General features: G+C 40.3%; 1 protein-coding gene across 1 annotated transcript; it reads right to left on the bottom strand.

Moving 5' to 3' along the window:
* Positions 1 to 1382: 1382 nt before the first annotated feature.
* Positions 1383 to 22065, bottom strand: tbce (tubulin folding cofactor E). The gene is made up of 22 exons (XM_055010359.1): positions 21671 to 22065; positions 20714 to 20798; positions 19710 to 19877; positions 18913 to 18998; positions 17611 to 17710; positions 17351 to 17453; positions 15864 to 15940; positions 15676 to 15768; positions 14831 to 14998; positions 14034 to 14119; positions 12732 to 12831; positions 12472 to 12574; positions 10986 to 11062; positions 10798 to 10890; positions 8482 to 8546; positions 8282 to 8346; positions 7957 to 8109; positions 7619 to 7757; positions 4881 to 4949; positions 4739 to 4798; positions 4515 to 4606; positions 1383 to 2010 (listed from the first exon to the last, which is right to left on the bottom strand). Exons 1-22 carry the CDS (start codon positions 21777 to 21779, stop codon positions 1915 to 1917), a joined length of 2187 nt encoding a protein of 728 aa, XP_054866334.1. The 5' UTR covers positions 21780 to 22065; the 3' UTR covers positions 1383 to 1914.
* Between the last annotated feature and the right edge of the window lie 19 nt (positions 22066 to 22084).

The raw sequence follows: 22084 nt of genomic DNA, 5'->3' as shown, positions 1-22084 counted from the left end.
GTGGTTTTGATCCTCTAGTAAATCCTCTATGGTTCAGTTCCAGGTGACTAAATGTTGTGTTTCTTTGTAGACACTCTGTGATCTGGAAGTTGTAATGTGGAAATGATGAACTGAGGCTGAATGTTGATGAAACTGAATTTGTTTTTCTTCATAAATTTCAGGTTGTTCGTGATGTTTAGTATTAAGATAATTCCTTAAATGTGAACATTTTTGCACTAAAACAAAGGAACCATTAGGAGTTGTGGTTATTTATAGGTTATTATGCTGTGGTTTTACTGGTCCGGTCCTGAATGTGGAACCTGAACTAGAATCAGTTTGACTCTCCTGCTCATTGAACTCTGAAAATTTATCCTCTGCTGCCATCTGCTGGTAAACTTCACTTTGCTCCATCCATCACTGGACATAAATATCTACTGTGGTAAAACACAGATGTTTCTGTGTTTGCAGCAGATAAAGGTTTGACTAATTACCAGTAAACTTTAGGACATCCCATATTAAAGCCCTGCCTGCAGAGAGAAGAACCTCAGCTGAGTTACGTTCAGAGAACTGATGGATGCTACGTTCAGCATCTGTTAGAAGCACCATTATGTACGACACAGATAGAAGAACGAATGCAACGGGATGCAGTCAGGAGTCCAGAAACCTGCAGAAAGTGAAGCATTTGGAGCAGCAGGGTTAGAATCATCTTCGCTAACTGCTTGCTAACGTCCAGATACATACCAGGTGTTTACGGAGTAATGGTTGTGTTCTGTAGTTTGTTCCACACAAACTGTAAAGCTACCACCTGAAATATGAACACAATAATTAACTCTCCTGTTGTCTTCATTTACGGGCAACAAAATATATTGTTTCCTGGTCTGCAAAAAAAATCCCAAAAAATCAGCAAAAAAAATTACCAAATTTCTGAAAATTTGCAAAACCTTCAGGAAGAAAATCCCAATAATTCCTTAAAACTTTCCCTTAAAAGTTTTATTTAAAAAAAATCCCCCAAATTTGGGAAGAAAATTCTTACATTTTCAAAAAATGAGTAAAAATCCTCCAAAAAAACCCTAAAAATATCTAAAGTGATTACATATCAGCAAAACTTCTAATATTTTCTTTAAGAACATTCACAAAAAATCAACCAAAATCCAGCGAAATTTGCTGGATTTTTGTTGATTTTTTTGAGAATGTTTTTAAGAAACATTTTTAAAATGTCTTTTTTTTCCACCAAAAAATGTTCAAAGATTTTCCAAAATTGTTGAAAATGTGGACATCAGAAGTTTCACTGTGGAAATATTTTTTTTCCACATTTTCAAACTTTAAAACGGGACAGTTTTGACCTGCAGGACGACACCAGGGTTAAACTATTCAACTGACCAAACAGAAGCCAGTAAAAGGTCTCTGGTTTATTAAGTTTTTATTTCACCGGTTACCTCCATGATTCTGTGATGACTGATAACATAATCCAAAGGAAAATCAAGCCGACAAATCAGCATGCGGCAGAAAACAGAATTATTATCATTTTTATTTCGGCTGTGGTAGAAAAGTTGCTGCATGAATAAACACCGAATGCCAGAAGCCCCATTCAGAGGGCATCTACAGAGAGGTGGGGTGGTTTTAATATGACTTGTTCCACTCTAGAGCATTTAAAAGTCCTTTTTAAGCCTTCGTCAGTACTATTTACAGCCGAAACCTCCGTCTCTCAGTGAATTTGCTGCTCATGAAGTCATTTAAATCCCATATGTTGCAGTGATTTTCTACAGTCCACTGTGGAACACGTCTCTCCCAGTCTGACGGAAACATCTGAAGCTCCTGCAGTAGATCCTCCACTCAGTGTCAGTCTGTTGTTCCCCTCCAATAAGGATGGAAAACAGAACCCCATCACCATCAGAAGACTCTGTTCCGTCTCTGTCGTGGTTCTCCTGGTCTGGGTCAGGACCAGCGGACCAGAACCTGGTCTCCGTCCTCGATGGAGTAAAACTGGAGTGTCTTCAGGTCGCTGTCGATCTCAAACTCTGTTCCCACCATCTGCAGAGAGGAGAGCAGATGAGGAGGAAACTTTCATCTTTAAAAGCTCTGGTGATGTAGAAAGAAGGAAGTTCTTCCTCCAGAAACACCTTAAAGCTCCACAGAAGTCTGTGGCTGGTCACATGAACAAAGGAAAGGCCTGGAGAAGGTTCTGAATAACCACAAACATGTTTGAAGGAGAATGAGTGAAGAACGCCAACCCTTCCGCCAAGCATGGTGGTGGCAGTATCATGTACTGGGGCTGTTTTGTTGTCAGAGTAACTGGACCTTTACAGAAAATAAACGGAATAATGAAGGAAAACTTTCACATTGTTCAGGAAACCTAAAAACCATCAGCCAGAAGGTCTTTCAACAGACGATGAGCCCAGACACATGAAACGGATAAATCAGACCAGAACTAAGGTTCTAGACTGAACCAAAGTCCTGACTTAAACCCATTAAAACCTGTGGACTGTGATGAGGAAACCAGTCTGAGTCTGAAAGACAACAGTTTAGTTTAACTCAACCAATTCTGTTAGGAGGAGCGATCAAAGATGCACCAGAAGCTGGTGGACGGCTACCAGAAGGTTTAATGAAATATTAGCATGGCTGGATGCATATTTATGACCCAAAAGGTTTAGGTTTTATTTAACAGGATATTTTACTGTCTTTACTGAAGGTCCAGGTGTTGTATTTAAGTAGTGCTGGGCAATGATTAAAATATTTTTAGCAATTAATCACATTCTTATACCTAAAATTACAATACAATAACTTTATTAATCCCCGAAGGGAAATTCAATTGTCTGGGTTCTCATCTGTTTACTTTAGAATTAAATAGTCTGATTGCTGATGATTAGAAAGATTTTCTGAATCTTTCATTCCTGCAGTGCAGGGATAGGAGTCGTCCACTGATGTTTTGTTGCTCATTGAGGCAGATGTGAAGTGGATGATCCAGGTTGGTCAGAATGGCCTCCATCTTGCTCAGTGCATGTCTCTCCACCTCATCCTCCAATGAGTTCAGTCTGATTCCAACCACAGAACCAGCTTTTTTAATCAGTTTGTTCAGACACCTTGCATCCTTGTTTTTTATACTGCCTCCCCAGCAGACTGCAGCATAAAACAGGACACTTGCTACCACAGACTGATAAAACATCTGCAGCATCTTACTGCAGATGACTAATGATCGAAGTCTTCTGAGGCTAAAAAGTCGGCTCTGGCCCTTTTTGTAGATGAAGTCTATGTTTTTAGACCAGTCTAACTTATTATCAAGGTGGACACCTAAATATTTATACGATGTCACCACCTCGATGTCCACACCACAAGTGTTCACTGGATGAAGAGTGGGTTTGGATCTGCAGAAATCTATGATCATTTCCTTTGTCTTTGAGGCGTTGAGTAGCAGGCAGTTTTAGTTACTGCAGTCACTGAAGGCATTTATCAGATCCTGTATTCAGCTTCATGTCCACTTCTGATACATGCTGTGATATAATATAACATATATACAGATAACTACTTCTCTGTAGCATTTGTGAGCTTGTCTTGTTTTAGTTTATCTCTACATCCAACCAGTCTGAAGCCTCCCTCCTGGTAGTTCAGAGATGTGATGACATCCATCACAAAACCTGATCTTCTCCACCAAACACCCTTTCTAAACATCTAGTTCATTTGTGCAAGTATCAGTTTTCTAAACCCAAGAAATATTCATTTGTATCTTGGAATTTAATAAAAAAATGAAGTAATAACCTGGAAAGCATCATGCTCTTACATGAAATATTCCAGATGTGGATTCATCTGCTGAATAACCTCCATGTTCCATTTATCAGGTCAATACATCTTCATTAGGGTCTTTTAAAGTCTTAAATTAGACTCAAGAATCTACACTTTGAGGCACAAAACGACCAAAACGGAACAAAAAAGTGACAAATAGATAAAATACCAAAAACATATTTAACGTTTTAGCAGCTTTTCCTCTGAGTCAAACCTACTAAAGTCAAAGAAGTCATTGTCGTTTCTGCATTTTATTATATTTATTATAATGTCTTAAAGAAAACACGTTGATGCTGTCAAGATTTCTCTATCAGGGTCTTTATTAAAGTCAAAACTCTAAAAAAAATTTTTTTAAAAAGTGGTTCAAGAATCTAGAATGAGTCTTAAATTCACAATTTTCCAACATTTTTAACGACATCGTGTTTGTGTCTGTAGGACTTTTTCAGGGTATTATCTGACACTGAGCCTGGTTTTGTTCTGGTTTATGGACTCAGATCCAGTGATCCACAGTTAGTCTGTCTGGATTAAGAGCCAGGAAGCAACAGAGTCTCACTAGAATAATGATTAAAAAACTGGGTTTTCGTTGTTTTGTGTCTCGTTTTTGTCATTTTGTGTCTCGTTTTTGTCATTTTGTGTTGTTTTTGTCGTTTTGTGAGCAACGGACTCCCACTATGATAATAATAATAATAATGATAAACTAGTAACGTGTTATCTTGGCCAGCCCTGATTGTCAGCAGTGTGATGTGGGTCTCCGGTACCTTGGGGCTGGTGTAGGTGAGCTTCAGATCTGCTGCAGGGACCTTCAGCAGTCTGTACAGGAGGCCCTTCACCTTCTGGACCAACATGGAGGCTACAGAGCAGAAACAGAAGCATCCGTTAACTCTGCTGCACATCAGTTCAAACATGTTCCTGTTTTAGTCTGAAACCAGACGAGGGCTTTAGTGAGAGGTTTGGAAAAATCAGCTCTGCTTTAAGTCTTCACCTGGAAGTTTCTTCTCGATCGGCTTCCGGCCAGCGTCCTCAGGAAACACAAACGTAATCTCTGGAAAAAGAAAAAGAAAAGGAAAAGATGCTGGAACTCCATTCATGGATCCATTCAGAGAGCAGACAGAGCTGGAACTTACTTAAGAGCTGATTTTTCAGTGCAAAGGGCTCAATCTTCTTCAGCTCACCTTCTTCTGGAGCTCCATACTCTGGAAAACAGATGAACATCATCAGAGGAGACTTCTGAAGGCAGATAACAGCCACTCTGGGAGGAACAGTGCTATCTAAATAGAACCAGCAGCTGTGAATAAAGTCAAAGCAGTTTGTTCCGTGTGTTTGATGGAAAATATTTCACTTTTTTCAGGCTGTTTTTTAAAGGTAAATCCTTTGGAACCAAATGTGGAGACAACAGAAAACTCTGTAGTTTCCACTCAGTTACTGCAGAGCAGCAGCTCACTACACAAAATAGTTAGAAAAGAGTGAAATAAGGAGTTCTGATGACAGACTTTAAACATCAATATCACAGTTATTCTCACTGGGTTATCTGTGAGAAAACAAACCTGCGATGATGATTAACTGCAGCTGACATTCTTCATTTTGAATCTTTCCTTCCAGAGCTTCTCTTCTATTTCTTCTGTTCTCACATTCTCAACTCTAGGTTTGTAAATAAACTTGTTTCCTCGAAACTGTGATTCCAAGAATCCTGAATCAGAGTATATGAAGTTTATCAGACAAATGTGTAGATTAGTCCTAAAAATAAGGACTGTTTTTTGGATGATGTGTCTGAGTTGATCTGCCTTACTGACTACTGCACGCATCACTAAGTCAACACTGACAACGTATCTTACACTCCCAGCTAAACCATGGGAACACCTCAGTATTCTACCTGGAATTTACTTCTCAAAGGAAAACTCTACAGCCGATGAACAAACGGTATTCAGTTTGCACTTTGTTACAGCAGATGACCTTTCTTAAAGTGACTATCATACCCATCATACAGATCATACATACTGACAGTCACAGTAGACAGAAACAACAATGATCCAATCAATTTCTTGTTCATTTTAATTCCTGGTACCACTAAATGTACATTTGTTTAGGCAAAAATAATGATAACAACAAAATAGCTGATAAGAGTTTAAGTTAAGAGCTGATATCAGACATTTTCCATGGTTTTCTTGATAATAACCAAAATCATTTCAGTTCTTCCATCAGTAGCTATGGGATTGTTCTGCCAAAAACAGCTTTTAGGATTCCATGTTTTCTTTTCTGTCTGTTTTAGTCACATGATCCACACAGGAGTTAGTACTGATTCATAACCATTGTTTCTGATGACTGCTGCCATGCATCTTGGCTGTTCTCCACCAGCTTCTGACATTGTTCTGCTGTCACAGCAGCCCATTCCTGTTGCACTAATTCTAACTAATCTGCTTTGTTTTTGGGTTTATGGTTCTCCATTTAGAGTTTGATGATTTTCCACAGGTTTTCAGTTGGATTTAGATCTGATGACTGAGCAGCCAAGGCATGGTTCCAATGTTCTGGTTCTCCATCCAGGCTTTAACTGACCTTGCCGTGTGGTAAAGGGCATTATCATGTTGGAAACTGGTCCTGTTCCACCCAACCTGAAACTACCCCAGATGGTCATTGATCTACCCCCATGTTTTACTGTAGGGGCAGACAGTCTGGTTTGTAGCTTCTCCAGGCTTCCTCCTAACCAGTGAGGTGGCTGGAGTGGGCATCAACTGAAAACTGGATTCATCCCTGAAGAGAACCTCAGTCCAATCATTAACAGTCCAATCCTTGTGATCCCAGTAAAGAGTAACCAGCTTTCCTCTGCCTTTCTATGCTGAAGGGCTTCTTCCTGCCCTGTGGGACTTCAGACCAGCTTCAACAAGTCGCTTTCCAACTGTCCTTGCCCAACAAGTCCCATTTCTCCACAGTGTCCACTCATTTATAAGGTCCCTGGAGGTCTGAGGATGATTGCTGACACAGGAACAGATGAGTGACGGTCATCTGGTCGGTAGAAAGACGTTTCCTGCCACAACCAGCTGGCAGTTTGGTAGAACCATGTTGGGCTTGTTTTTTCTTGGTGTAATGAACGGCTGTCTTGGAGATCTTCAGTTTTTTGGCTACCTGTCTCTCACTCAAGATGGCTGCCTTTGTAGCTTCACATAACTCTTTAGTTTTATTCAATTAAATGAGTCTTGGATCGGTATAAGCAGTGGGGTGATCGATGCTTTGCTGTAGCCGCCCCAAGACTCTGGAAGGCACTGCCACTCGAGCTCCGCGTTATTACCAACCTGCAGCTTTTTAAGTCTAGATTGAAAACCTATTTATTTAGACGTGCTTTCGAATCCTAGGACTGTTTTATTGTTTTTATGGTTTTATGCTTTTCTTAGTTTTGTGTTTTTATGGGTTTTATGGTTTTATAGTAATCAAAAATTGCATTGTTTTGTTTATTATTCTGTCTGGAAAGCACTTTGGTCTTCTTCTATGTTGTTGGAAAGTGCTCTACAAATAAATTTTTGATTGATTTGATTGATTGATAGTTTTAGGCGTTATGTGAGAGCTGACAACTTCTGAGTTGTGCTACAGCTTGAATGTCAGCAGGAAACCACTCTAGGCCTTTGCATGTGCAGTGCAGCTTTTGACATGAAATGTCCTCTTATATACCCTGGAATACAATGAAGCTGAAGCATGTCTAATAGGACATAAAGCATTATGGAATCAGCTGCATTTAAAGTCCTGTTCATTGTATTCTTCAGGTAATGTACCTTTAGTGGTACCAGACATTAAAATGAACAAGAAATGGAAGAAAACAAGGGCGTCTAATCATTTTATGCATGACTGTATAACTAACTGTGTCAGAGTGTCTTACTGTCGATAAGTTTCTGGTAACGAGGATGCTGGGAGGTGAACTGAGAGCTGATCTGACTCCGCCCCCCTGCCTTCAGCCACGCCTCTCCAAACATCTTGATGTAGTCAAGCTCCGCCCCCCTCCTGTCCTCATGGTGGATCTACAGGAAACGAGGCACCAGATCAGCATGAACACACATTTCAGATCCTCTCCCTAACTTTAACCTCCATAATTCAGTGACCAACCTTGATCCTAACTTCAACCCTAAAACCTCCAACAGATCTCAGAAAATGGAGACAAAGTGAGGATTTGTCACCCTCTGGTGGTCTAAACCTCAAACAGAAACAAGTCCAGCTCACCTCACAGCCGTTCAGGGTCACCACTTGTCCCAGTTTGGCGATCAGCATCTGATTGGCTGTTCTGGGGTTTCCATCGCTGCTCACCAGTCGGTTGCCACGACACCAAAACTGAACCAAACTGGGAAGTTTGTCCAGTTCGTTCACCACGTCCCACTGGTGGACAGACATGGATAGAAGAGAGCTAAATCATCCTACCAGACCTCTAATTCATGGAGTAAAACAACACAATACCAGGAAAGGTTAATCACACTAGGACTAACCAACCAGTTGTATCCATTTACCAGCATCGGTCTGCCTCTAAGAGAGACTAAACAGGAAGGCTAACCTCAGTGATGTTGTTGTTGTCCAGGTAGAGTTTCTTCAGAGCAGGAAACATGGATGTCTGAGACCCTACAGAGAACCCAAAGAGTCTCAGCTTTAAGTGGATCATCAACACCAAACCCTAACCCTACTTACAACATGAGGTGGAAATCAAACACAACATCTGTTGACATTAATCATGAAGTTAGAGTGAACTCGTTTTACCAGGAGCAGCATCTTCAAGTCGAAGGACAGACAGACCGGTGTTGGACAAAATCAGGTTCTCCAGTCTGTCATCAACCAACAGAGTGTTAGCTTCATTTACATTCATACATGAGAAAACCAAATTTATGATCAAGTAAAAAAAAAAACAAAACAAAACAAGAAAAGCCCTCAGAGAGCAGTCCTCCTCCAAGGCTGCTCATTCCCCCATATGGCAGAAATGCAGCATTTGTTTATGAGTTTTTGATGATCAGAAATCACAGCAACATTTAATATAGATGTACCCACAGACAAAATTACATTGCGCTGAGCACAGGCGTGTGTCATGCATGTGTACGTTATGTACAGATACTGGATCATGTGACCTAAATATGTAGCAGGCGGCAGGAATTGATGGGACTCAGAAACACCCCCACAATTTAATCGGTTGTTCCTTGGATCATTTCTGATGGGTAAGTCTCAATAAGCCCTCAGTGGTGGATTTGTAGTAGGATCACACTCATGATCATCAGCAGGCAGCTGACGTAGTGCTCACTTGTTGTCATGGTTACAGTGACGCCGTGCCGCTACCTGGCAATGATACAGAAATCTTAAACAAATCTGTGGATCCAGACTATAAATATTGAGTAATTTTGGACCAATTCTTAATCATTTTGGACCAATTTTTTTAGTCGTTTTGGAAAATTTTTAGTGATTTTGGGAATTTTTTTTGTCATTCTGGACAAATTTTGAGTCATTTTAGGCAATTTTTGGTAATTTTGGATAGATTTGAGTCATTTTGTAAACTTTTTAATCATTTTGGAAAATAGTTTTCTCATTTTGGACAAATTTTGAGTCATTTTGGAAAATTTTCAGTTAATTTGGGCAAATGTTTGGTAATTTTGAACCATTTTTTGTTAAATCTGTGGATCCAGGCTATAAGCCGCATCACTGCCAGAATCTAATCACTTGGTGTTTGTGTCATTTCTGACCTTCCACGAAAATTTCATCCAAATCTGTTAGTCTGTTTTTGAGTGATGTTGATAACCGACAGACAGACAGACAGACAGACAGACAGACAGACAGACAGACAGACAAACGCACAGACGGACGGACAGACAAACGGTGGGACACTTAAACGCACAGACGGACGGACGGACGTTCCTTGGCGGAGGAACAAACATCGGGTTGTCAGACGGCTCCATATTAAGCTCTGAAACAGGTTCTGTGTTGTTTCTACTGAATGTGAACCAGTTTAACAGTCATTCATGTCCACAGTGTTTTTCCGTGTAAATTCATATAACTGCCCTAAAAGGAAGCCTTCTGGTTTCAGTATCTTGCTGTGATAACATGAATACGTTTAGTATTCCTACTTGTATGTTTCCCTTTTTTTCCAAAACAAATCGAAGTTTAAAAACAAAAAAATAAATTCCCTCAGAGTTAGCTTATATATAGTAATTAAAATCAGAGGGGTTGAGCTGTCGTATGTATGTATATGAAAACTAATGTTTATCTCTTTCAGACGGTTCTGTTTCATCCACAGAACCAGTGCTGGCTGTACTCACATTTCTGTTGTATGTTTCAGAAACAGAGTTCATGGTTACGTGATGGAGGTCAAAGAGTGGACAATGAGGCCTAGAATGATTTAAACCATTTCAAACCCTTTTCTACTGATCTGGCAGCAGTTTAATCTTTCACTTTACTGTGAAAAAGAAAACAGAAATCTGACTCAGTATGACTTTGAGCAGAACAAGGCTGGATAAATCCAGCTGCATGGACATAATAACCTCTCCAGTGTTTATCCTTCTTTTATCCATCTGTTTCTGTGTTTTTTCTCTGTCCTGTTCTCTCCTTCTTTACCCTCACCCTGAACAGGCAACGCAGACGACCAAACAGTGTTTTCCTCCTCTATCACCAAAAACTGCTGAGGAGCAACTTTTGGATTTGGTGAGTTTCTCTCTATATCACCAGTCTGTAATGTCCTCATGTCAGTTTGTAAATGTTGTGAACTGATGCTGTATAAAAACTGATAAAGGAGAAGACGACCCACATGTTCTGTAGATATAAAGGGATCCTTTTAGTTATTTTGGGGTTATTCTGCTCTAATGAAAACACACTAATCTACACACACACACACACACACACACACACACACACACACACACACACACACACACACACACACACACACACACACACACACACACACACACACACACACACACACACACACACACACACACTAAGGAAGGGAGATTTCCCTACATCCTGCATGCTGGTCCTGAGTGGAGAATTCAGAGCTACAATCATTCAGAAACTGTACACTGTAAACTACTGTACCTGGGCAGAGCTGAAATGCTGATCACACTGTCCTGCTCTAGAGGATTACCAGACAGGTTGAGACTCTTCAGGGACTGCAGAACTCCCTCTGGCCTGTCAAACGGTAAACACATCAGGAACAGAAGTTCAGGATGATAGGAGTGAAAACACAAAGTGTTTCACTCCATGCTGAAGGATAACAGCGTTACCTCTGCAGCTCTGTGATGCTGTTTTCAGCCACACTCAGATCCTCCACCTGTGGCCACATGAGGGCGCTCTGCAGGATCTGAGCAGCAGGAGAGAAGACAAGGTGATGAAAGGTAAACCACTAGACCAGGAGAGTCCAACTCATCCTAGTCCAGGTTCCGCATCCAGTCCAGTCTGATCTCCAGTGGACTGGACCAGTAAAACCACAGCATAATAACCTAGAAATAACCACAATGCCAAATTATAGTCACAGACATCTGGACCTGAACAATATAATACTTTATGATCAAAATGACAAAACTCAGACAATAATAGGCAAAAACAAGACAAAGCATTACAAAAATGAGACACAAAATGACAAAAAAATAGACCAATGACATGAAACAAAACAAAAAAAGAGACAAAAAATGACACAAGAAAGACAAAAAAACACGACAAAAACGAGAAAACAATGAATAAAGCAAAACACAGAAGGACAAAAAAGACAAAAAAACAACAAAAACAAGACAAAATATTACAGAAACGAGACACAAAATGACAAAATTGAGACACAAAATGACAAAAAAATTGAAAAACGGCACAAAACAAAACCAAAAAAGAGACAGAAAAATTGGAAGTTACAAAGCGACAAAAAAATGGGCAAACAACAAAAATGAGACAAAAAAATCCCACACAAAGCGACAAAAACGATGTACAAAAGAACGAATAAAGCAAAACACAAAATGGCAAAAAAGGAGACGACCCAAAACAAAAAAAAGAGACTACAAATTTTGACAAAAAAAGTTCCAAAGCGACAAAAAAATGGACAAACAACAAAAAAGAGACAAAAAAAAATTATACAAATGACACAAACAGGACTAAAAATGACAAAAGCGAGAAACAAAATGACAAAAATAAGACAAAAACACAAGCGAGACAAAAAGGAAACACAAAATGACAAGTCAAAAAACAAAAACAAGACAAAATATGACAAAAACGAGACACAAAGCGACAAAAAATGGACAATCAACACAAGTGAGACAAAAAGAAAACACAAAACGACAAAAACATGAGACAAATGACAAAAGTCAGACCAAACAAAGACAGAAACAAGACAAAATATTACAAAAATGAGACACAAAATGACAAAAATCCAACAACACGAAACGAAACAAAACAAAAAAAGACATTTTTAAAGGGAAAAAATGAAGCAAAGATGCTGATGAACGAGTTCTGACAGCGCCATCTTCTGAGATATGATGCTAACTGAATTATTACAGCACCATCTAGGGGTGTAGTACCTCGTGTACTGAGGTCTGAGGAGTTGGGGGGGGGGGGCCTTACTAGGTCTTCTTAGAATGGAATAATCAGCAGAACAGGAACAATACAGTCGGGTTTCTACTGCTTGGAACGCTAAATAAACACTTTACAGTCATTTGATTCAACAGAGGAAATGTAGAAATGTAAAAACACATCTAAACTGATGATGGTGGTGTGTCTGTTACGTACCTGTGGCCAGGTGAGCTGGCTGCTGTTGAGAACCAGGACCTTCAGACTGCAGAAAGCCTGGCGGTGAGCCAAGCAGTCAGAGGGCAAACTCAGTCTGTTGGAGCTAAAAAAAATGATGGAATATTATATTATTCTCATTATTATTATTATTATTATTATTGTTCTCATTATTGTTATTCTCATTAGTATTATTATTATTATTGTTGTTCAGGCAGGAGAAGGCTAAGGGGCGTGAATCAAACCCAGAGGGGAAGGCGTACCTGAGCTGTAGGCCTTCCAGTCGGACCAGCTGCTCGGTGATGGAGGCCACGTCCTCCCAGCAGGACAGCAGCGTCCCACTGAGGTCCAGCCACTCCACGTCTGATCGCTGCTGTTAAAGGCTGACAATATCAACAACTACCAACAAACACAACCTGGTACCAGCCTTAAAACCATTCAGACCACAAGTTTCCTCAAGTCCTCACTCACACAGCCTTCTGCCAACAACCATTCACAGTATCAGTAGTAATCTGAACTCAGTGTCTTAGTTAGAAGTTCTTCTTTAGTCATCAGCGCCCCAACATTTTATTAGTCTAATGTCGGACCAATAGATTTGTTTTTTCAATCAGTTACAGGTGTCCAGAACGCTAAAAACATGCAGCTAAATGTAGCTAAATGTGTGCATTTAGCCACATTTAGCTAAATGTGGCAACATGCAGGTAAATGTAGCTAAATGCAGTGAAAAGCTGCTAACATGCAGCTAAATGCAGCTAACATGCAGCTAAATGCAGCTAACATGCAGCTAAATGTAGCTAAATATGGCTAAATGCAGCTAACATGCAGGTAAATGCAGCTAATATGCAGTTAAATGCAGCTAAATGCAGCTAACATGCAGCTAAATGTAGCTAACATGTGGCAAATTGCAGCTAACATGCAGTTAAATGCATCTAAATGCAGCTAAATGTAGCTAAATGCAGCTAAATGTAGCTAAATCTAAAGAGTCTGTGAAGTTTATCCAACATGTGGAGTAAAATGGGAATATGAATCTGAGAACTTGCTGGAGTTTAACTGTCTGGAAGTCATGAAGCATCCCAGCAGTCTCTTTCATGGTGCCCTATGCTAGCTAAACTCCCACTACGCTCTCTGCAACACCGAAAACTCCCTCAGAGCCAAATAGAGATAAAGATGAAGCTGGTTCCTCATTTCTCAAGTCTTTTTCCATGAGTTTTAGGTCATTTTGGCCAAACTTTAAGACTTTTTGGGTATATTTTAACTAGTTTTGGGCAAATTTTGAGCTACTTTAAACAAATCTCGAGTAATTTTGGAAAATTTTGAGTAATTTTGGACAAATTTCAAACTAATTTCAGATCACGTTTAGACAGTTTAAAGTCATTTTTGGTCGATAATTTAACTAACAGTTTTATAGATTCACAAATCCAACCAGCCGAGCTGCTATTGCGCCTAAAGAACTCTGTGTCCAATTCACACCTTTTAACAAGAAACACATGAAACAGCAACTAGAAGACGACGGCACAATGAGTGCTACAGGAGAATAAAGGTCTGACAGGTGTGTAAAAAGATACTGGGTGTTGTTTTCCTGATTTCCCCATCGGCCCCGCAGCCGTTCACTTCACTGCCGTTCAGCAACACCGACTTCAGACTCTCAGAACTGCAGAGATCAAAAAAACGTTTAGAAAAGGAAACAGCTGCATTGATTCTGATTACTACAGTGTCTATGAAAGCCATCCATCCATCCATCCATCCATCATCCATCCATCCATCCATCATCCATCCATCCATCCATCATCCATCCATCTTTCTATCATCCATCCATCCATCATCCATCCATCCATGGGGTCTGGAGTCTATCCCAGCTGACTGGGGGTCAGTTAATGCTCCATAACAAACTACAACATAAAATGATTCTTACCGCATTAATGTAGTGATAATAAGTATATAAAGATACTATAATGTGTCTGTGAATGGAGTACTCTTACTTTCAATCCTTTCTGTATATTTTTACAGTTATACTTTCTAACTATATTACACTCATGTATTGTGCAGGAGGCTCTGTGCATGGCTGACAGCAGCTCAACATTATAAAGAAAAACAGTATGTCAGGAAAAAAACACGTGAAAGCAGCAGAGAGGGAGAGTGACATCACTCTCTGTACTGAATAAAAAAAATAAAGGTTTCTAAATGATTTCATATTCTTCATGAAGGGAAGTTGTCCCTCTATAACATCAGACCGTTTCTGATTGGGTTTATTCATACCCGTTTAAGACGTTTACTTTAGTTCAGAGATGTTTTTAATTGAATACAAAGAGGAGCAGCTGATTAGAAACAAACACTGATCATCTGGAGCTGGTGAGCGTTGTACCTGCGCTCCTTGATGCCGAACCACTTGATCTTTTTGGAGGAGGAGGAGGAGACGTCCTCACTCAGCACCTCCTCTGTGTCCATCCCATACACCTGTCGGACAGCAGCCAGGTAGTCCACGCCAAAGCTGGCCTTCCCTGGACGGATGAAGGAGCCACCTGTCGGGTGTCTGACAGAGAAAACAACGAGAACTAAACACTTATTCTTAGAAGACATTTTCAAATCTGACAGCAAAAAGAGTGAATTGCTTTATTGATTACAGAAACATTTTTTTTAAAAAAATCACTTAGTTTGTCGCAGAAACACTCAAAAAGTGTCATATCTGAAGTAAAAATAAACAGTTTTATGAGTTAAAAATATGAACCAGCTTAGCCACTAGAAACACAAACTTTGATCAATAAATTCAGAGACTGTGGAGCAACATGTGGAGCAGAAACAGTCAGAGACAGTCAACATCTGGACCTGTTATGGACTGACAGATCTAATGTCCATTCACTGACACCACACTGGGATTACAGGAGTTTCCTGGACACAACAACACTACTATCTTCCCACTCAACCTCCTCATCAGATCTGGCTCCCTGAGACCTCCTCCTCATCTCCAAAATGAATCCAGGTGGTGTTAGACGCTGAGAGGCCTGTACCGCTGCATCAGACTAATCTAATGGGGATGACAGTAAGAATGATACACACACACACACACACACACACACACACACACACACACACACACACACACACACACACACTAGGGAAGGGAGATTTCCCTACATCCTGCATGCTGGTCCTGAGTGGAGAATTCAGAGCTACAATCATTCAGAAACTGTACACTGTAAACTACTGTACCTGGGCAGAGCTGAAATGCTGATCACACTGTCCTGCTCTAGAGGATTACCAGACAGGTTGAGACTCTTCAGGGACTGCAGAACTCCCTCTGGCCTGTCAAACGGTAAACACATCAGGAACAGAAGTTCAGGATGATAGGAGTGAAAACACAAAGTGTTTCACTCCATGCTGAAGGATAACAGCGTTACCTCTGCAGCTCTGTGATGCTGTTTTCAGCCACACTCAGATCCTCCACCTGTGGCCACATGAGGGCGCTCTGCAGGATCTGAGCAGCAGGAGAGAAGACAAGGTGATGAAAGGTAAACCACTAGACCAGGAGAGTCCAACTCATCCTAGTCCAGGTTCCGCATCCAGTCCAGTCTGATCTCCAGTGGACTGGACCAGTAAAACCACAGCATAATAACCTAGAAATAACCACAATGCCAAATTATAGTCACAGACATCTGGACCTGAACAATATAATACTTTATGATCAAAATGACAAAACTCAGACAATAATAGGCAAAAACAAGACAAAGCATTACAAAAATGAGACACAAAATGACAAAAAAATAGACCAATGACATGAAACAAAACAAAAAAAGAGACAAAAAATGACACAAGAAAGACAAAAAAACACGACAAAAACGAGAAAACAATGAATAAAGCAAAACACAGAAGGACAAAAAAGACAAAAAAACAACAAAAACAAGACAAAATATTACAGAAACGAGACACAAAATGACAAAATTGAGACACAAAATGACAAAAAAATTGAAAAACGGCACAAAACAAAACCAAAAAAGAGACAGAAAAATTGGAAGTTACAAAGCGACAAAAAAATGGGCAAACAACAAAAATGAGACAAAAAAATCCCACACAAAGCGACAAAAACGATGTACAAAAGAACGAATAAAGCAAAACACAAAATGGCAAAAAAGGAGACGACCCAAAACAAAAAAAAAGAGACTACAAATTTTGACAAAAAAAGTTCCAAAGCGACAAAAAAATGGACAAACAACAAAAAAGAGACAAAAAAAAATTATACAAATGACACAAACAGGACTAAAAATGACAAAAGCGAGAAACAAAATGACAAAAATAAGACAAAAACACAAGCGAGACAAAAAGGAAACACAAAATGACAAGTCAAAAAACAAAAACAAGACAAAATATGACAAAAACGAGACACAAAGCGACAAAAAATGGACAATCAACACAAGTGAGACAAAAAGAAAACACAAAACGACAAAAACATGAGACAAATGACAAAAGTCAGACCAAACAAAGACAGAAACAAGACAAAATATTACAAAAATGAGACACAAAATGACAAAAATCCAACAACACGAAACGAAACAAAACAAAAAAAGACATTTTTAAAGGGAAAAAATGAAGCAAAGATGCTGATGAACGAGTTCTGACAGCGCCATCTTCTGAGATATGATGCTAACTGAATTATTACAGCACCATCTAGGGGTGTAGTACCTCGTGTACTGAGGTCTGAGGAGTTGGGGGGGGGGGGCCTTACTAGGTCTTCTTAGAATGGAATAATCAGCAGAACAGGAACAATACAGTCGGGTTTCTACTGCTTGGAACGCTAAATAAACACTTTACAGTCATTTGATTCAACAGAGGAAATGTAGAAATGTAAAAACACATCTAAACTGATGATGGTGGTGTGTCTGTTACGTACCTGTGGCCAGGTGAGCTGGCTGCTGTTGAGAACCAGGACCTTCAGACTGCAGAAAGCCTGGCGGTGAGCCAAGCAGTCAGAGGGCAAACTCAGTCTGTTGGAGCTAAAAAAAATGATGGAATATTATATTATTCTCATTATTATTATTATTATTATTATTGTTCTCATTATTGTTATTCTCATTAGTATTATTATTATTATTGTTGTTCAGGCAGGAGAAGGCTAAGGGGCGTGAATCAAACCCAGAGGGGAAGGCGTACCTGAGCTGTAGGCCTTCCAGTCGGACCAGCTGCTCGGTGATGGAGGCCACGTCCTCCCAGCAGGACAGCAGCGTCCCACTGAGGTCCAGCCACTCCACGTCTGATCGCTGCTGTTAAAGGCTGACAATATCAACAACTACCAACAAACACAACCTGGTACCAGCCTTAAAACCATTCAGACCACAAGTTTCCTCAAGTCCTCACTCACACAGCCTTCTGCCAACAACCATTCACAGTATCAGTAGTAATCTGAACTCAGTGTCTTAGTTAGAAGTTCTTCTTTAGTCATCAGCGCCCCAACATTTTATTAGTCTAATGTCGGACCAATAGATTTGTTTTTTCAATCAGTTACAGGTGTCCAGAACGCTAAAAACATGCAGCTAAATGTAGCTAAATGTGTGCATTTAGCCACATTTAGCTAAATGTGGCAACATGCAGGTAAATGTAGCTAAATGCAGTGAAAAGCTGCTAACATGCAGCTAAATGCAGCTAACATGCAGCTAAATGCAGCTAACATGCAGCTAAATGTAGCTAAATATGGCTAAATGCAGCTAACATGCAGGTAAATGCAGCTAATATGCAGTTAAATGCAGCTAAATGCAGCTAACATGCAGCTAAATGTAGCTAACATGTGGCAAATTGCAGCTAACATGCAGTTAAATGCATCTAAATGCAGCTAAATGTAGCTAAATGCAGCTAAATGTAGCTAAATCTAAAGAGTCTGTGAAGTTTATCCAACATGTGGAGTAAAATGGGAATATGAATCTGAGAACTTGCTGGAGTTTAACTGTCTGGAAGTCATGAAGCATCCCAGCAGTCTCTTTCATGGTGCCCTATGCTAGCTAAACTCCCACTACGCTCTCTGCAACACCGAAAACTCCCTCAGAGCCAAATAGAGATAAAGATGAAGCTGGTTCCTCATTTCTCAAGTCTTTTTCCATGAGTTTTAGGTCATTTTGGCCAAACTTTAAGACTTTTTGGGTATATTTTAACTAGTTTTGGGCAAATTTTGAGCTACTTTAAACAAATCTCGAGTAATTTTGGAAAATTTTGAGTAATTTTGGACAAATTTCAAACTAATTTCAGATCACGTTTAGACAGTTTAAAGTCATTTTTGGTCGATAATTTAACTAACAGTTTTATAGATTCACAAATCCAACCAGCCGAGCTGCTATTGCGCCTAAAGAACTCTGTGTCCAATTCACACCTTTTAACAAGAAACACATGAAACAGCAACTAGAAGACGACGGCACAATGAGTGCTACAGGAGAATAAAGGTCTGACAGGTGTGTAAAAAGATACTGGGTGTTGTTTTCCTGATTTCCCCATCGGCCCCGCAGCCGTTCACTTCACTGCCGTTCAGCAACACCGACTTCAGACTCTCAGAACTGCAGAGATCAAAAAAACGTTTAGAAAAGGAAACAGCTGCATTGATTCTGATTACTACAGTGTCTATGAAAGCCATCCATCCATCCATCCATCCATCATCCATCCATCCATCCATCATCCATCCATCCATCCATCATCCATCCATCTTTCTATCATCCATCCATCCATCATCCATCCATCCATGGGGTCTGGAGTCTATCCCAGCTGACTGGGGGTCAGTTAATGCTCCATAACAAACTACAACATAAAATGATTCTTACCGCATTAATGTAGTGATAATAAGTATATAAAGATACTATAATGTGTCTGTGAATGGAGTACTCTTACTTTCAATCCTTTCTGTATATTTTTACAGTTATACTTTCTAACTATATTACACTCATGTATTGTGCAGGAGGCTCTGTGCATGGCTGACAGCAGCTCAACATTATAAAGAAAAACAGTATGTCAGGAAAAAAACACGTGAAAGCAGCAGAGAGGGAGAGTGACATCACTCTCTGTACTGAATAAAAAAAATAAAGGTTTCTAAATGATTTCATATTCTTCATGAAGGGAAGTTGTCCCTCTATAACATCAGACCGTTTCTGATTGGGTTTATTCATACCCGTTTAAGACGTTTACTTTAGTTCAGAGATGTTTTTAATTGAATACAAAGAGGAGCAGCTGATTAGAAACAAACACTGATCATCTGGAGCTGGTGAGCGTTGTACCTGCGCTCCTTGATGCCGAACCACTTGATCTTTTTGGAGGAGGAGGAGGAGACGTCCTCACTCAGCACCTCCTCTGTGTCCATCCCATACACCTGTCGGACAGCAGCCAGGTAGTCCACGCCAAAGCTGGCCTTCCCTGGACGGATGAAGGAGCCACCTGTCGGGTGTCTGACAGAGAAAACAACGAGAACTAAACACTTATTCTTAGAAGACATTTTCAAATCTGACAGCAAAAAGAGTGAATTGCTTTATTGATTACAGAAACATTTTTTTTAAAAAAATCACTTAGTTTGTCGCAGAAACACTCAAAAAGTGTCATATCTGAAGTAAAAATAAACAGTTTTATGAGTTAAAAATATGAACCAGCTTAGCCACTAGAAACACAAACTTTGATCAATAAATTCAGAGACTGTGGAGCAACATGTGGAGCAGAAACAGTCAGAGACAGTCAACATCTGGACCTGTTATGGACTGACAGATCTAATGTCCATTCACTGACACCACACTGGGATTACAGGAGTTTCCTGGACACAACAACACTACTATCTTCCCACTCAACCTCCTCATCAGATCTGGCTCCCTGAGACCTCCTCCTCATCTCCAAAATGAATCCAGGTGGTGTTAGACGCTGAGAGGCCTGTACCGCTGCATCAGACTAATCTAATGGGGATGACAGTAAGAATGATGCTGGGGCGTCTTTAGATCTTTAAAGACAGTTGGTTAACTTTCTGATATTAAGTATTCTGACCTTTATATCTTCACAGTTATCATCCAGACAAATCTAACCTCCTGGCATTTCAAATCTTGGGGCACATGGGGGCAAATACCCAGAGCAGTGAGAGCAACTTTAGATTCCCGGTGGAAAAGACAACTATTGCATGTCCTTTCCCATGGTTCCTGTCAGTCCCACCATCTATCTAATAAAGGCTCAGATGCTCCATCTCTTGGAAAAAACAATGAAAAGCCTCTGCTCCAGAACCTCATAGGAATGCTGACAGAATTACCTGCATGTAAAGTATGAGACTCCTTCATGGCTGCCGTCGTGTTTTCCTCTTTCAGGGTTATCCCACTCCACACCCAGCCACAGCCCTGGAACAGACATTAGTAGAAGTATGAGAGTGTCGGTCAGTCTGCCGCCTCACGTCTCTGATTTCATCGTGTTCTAATCCTTCAATATGACACCATGTCAAATCACTTTTTAGTTTAAATAAACAAGTTCTCAAATATGAACAACTGTAGAAGAATTTGACAAGAAAAAGAAAGCAACAAAGTCAATAAAGTAACCTGATAACTAAGTGATGAAGGTCCAGGCCACATGCTGTCAGTACTGAGACCAGTTAGAATCCTGTACTAGACCTTTACTACAGCTCAGTCCTCTGCTGTCCATCCAAACACTTTCCAGGTCTCTGCCCTGTCTAGCTAATAATGTCAAAAAACACAAACTGGTGTTTTTCAGAAGACTATAAAGTTTAATTCTGAAACTATCTGATCCAACAATATAAACCTGACAAACTGAAATGCTGCATTCACATTTCGACCTGCTCAGGTAGAAGCTGTTTACTGAAGCAAAGTATTTAGGACACTTTTTACCACTATGGAGTGAATCATGTGGCTGACTGGAATCATCCACTAACCCTTCACACGTGGTGTTTCTTCTGTGCATTAAGCCCCTTTCAGATATGGGATATGAGACAATCAATTAATCAATCAATTCGTTAAAGTGACAGCACTTTAGTCATTCAAACACAGGTGACGTTAGAGGATCAGACTTTCTCCTCTTCTGGGAGGCTGTTCCAAACGGAACAGGTTCGTGATCAAGACTCTTTAGAGACTCTGATTTTAGAAAATAAACAGCTTAACTGGAGAGAAGTAGTTTGTCTTCTATCTCAAAAAACCAACACGCTCAACACTAGAAAGAACCTAATCTGAAGTGTCCACCTGGTCCACAGCCCGGGTCTTACCTATCGTGGGTGGTATCGGGCCCACGTACCGCACCGTGGCCCGCTCCTCTCCGCAGGACACACGCCTGCCCACCGCATCCTCCGGCAGCTCCGACTGGTCGGTTCCCATGGAGGATAGCTGCTGGAAACAGACCCAGATAACACAGAGTCACTTTGTAGAGCTGGTTAAAGATAGATTTCTAAATGTTTTCACCTAACGCGGTGTAGCTGCGTCATAAGACCTCTTCTACCTAACGTTTCCCCGGTGTGAGGAGGATAAACAGCCGCATATGTACCCTTCAAATGTGTATTTTGGCTGTATAATAGCTGCTAGCCGTTAGCTGCTAGCCGTATAATAGCTGCTAGCCGTTAGCTGCTAGCCGTTAGTTGCTAGCTCCCAAACCAAAACATGAGACAGCTATGCTTTACCGGAAC

Source organism: Amphiprion ocellaris, chromosome 4 (assembly GCF_022539595.1).
Source record: "Amphiprion ocellaris isolate individual 3 ecotype Okinawa chromosome 4, ASM2253959v1, whole genome shotgun sequence".
Lineage (NCBI taxonomy): Eukaryota > Metazoa > Chordata > Actinopteri > Pomacentridae > Amphiprion > Amphiprion ocellaris.
This window is presented reverse-complemented; position numbering and strand designations above follow the sequence as displayed.

Excerpts from the sequence above, each read along its gene's own strand:
- tbce (XM_055010359.1), bottom strand. The coding sequence starts at position 21,779 with ATGGGAACCGACCAGTCGGAGCTGCCGGAGGATGCGGTGGGCAGGCGT. Across the intron at positions 15,941-17,350 it reads GCCAGCTCACCTGGCCACAG|ATCCTGCAGAGCGCCCTCAT; the intron begins GTACGTAACAGA and ends CCTGCTGCTCAG. Across the intron at positions 8,110-8,281 it reads ACAACAACAACATCACTGAG|TGGGACGTGGTGAACGAACT; the intron begins GTTAGCCTTCCT and ends TCTGTCCACCAG.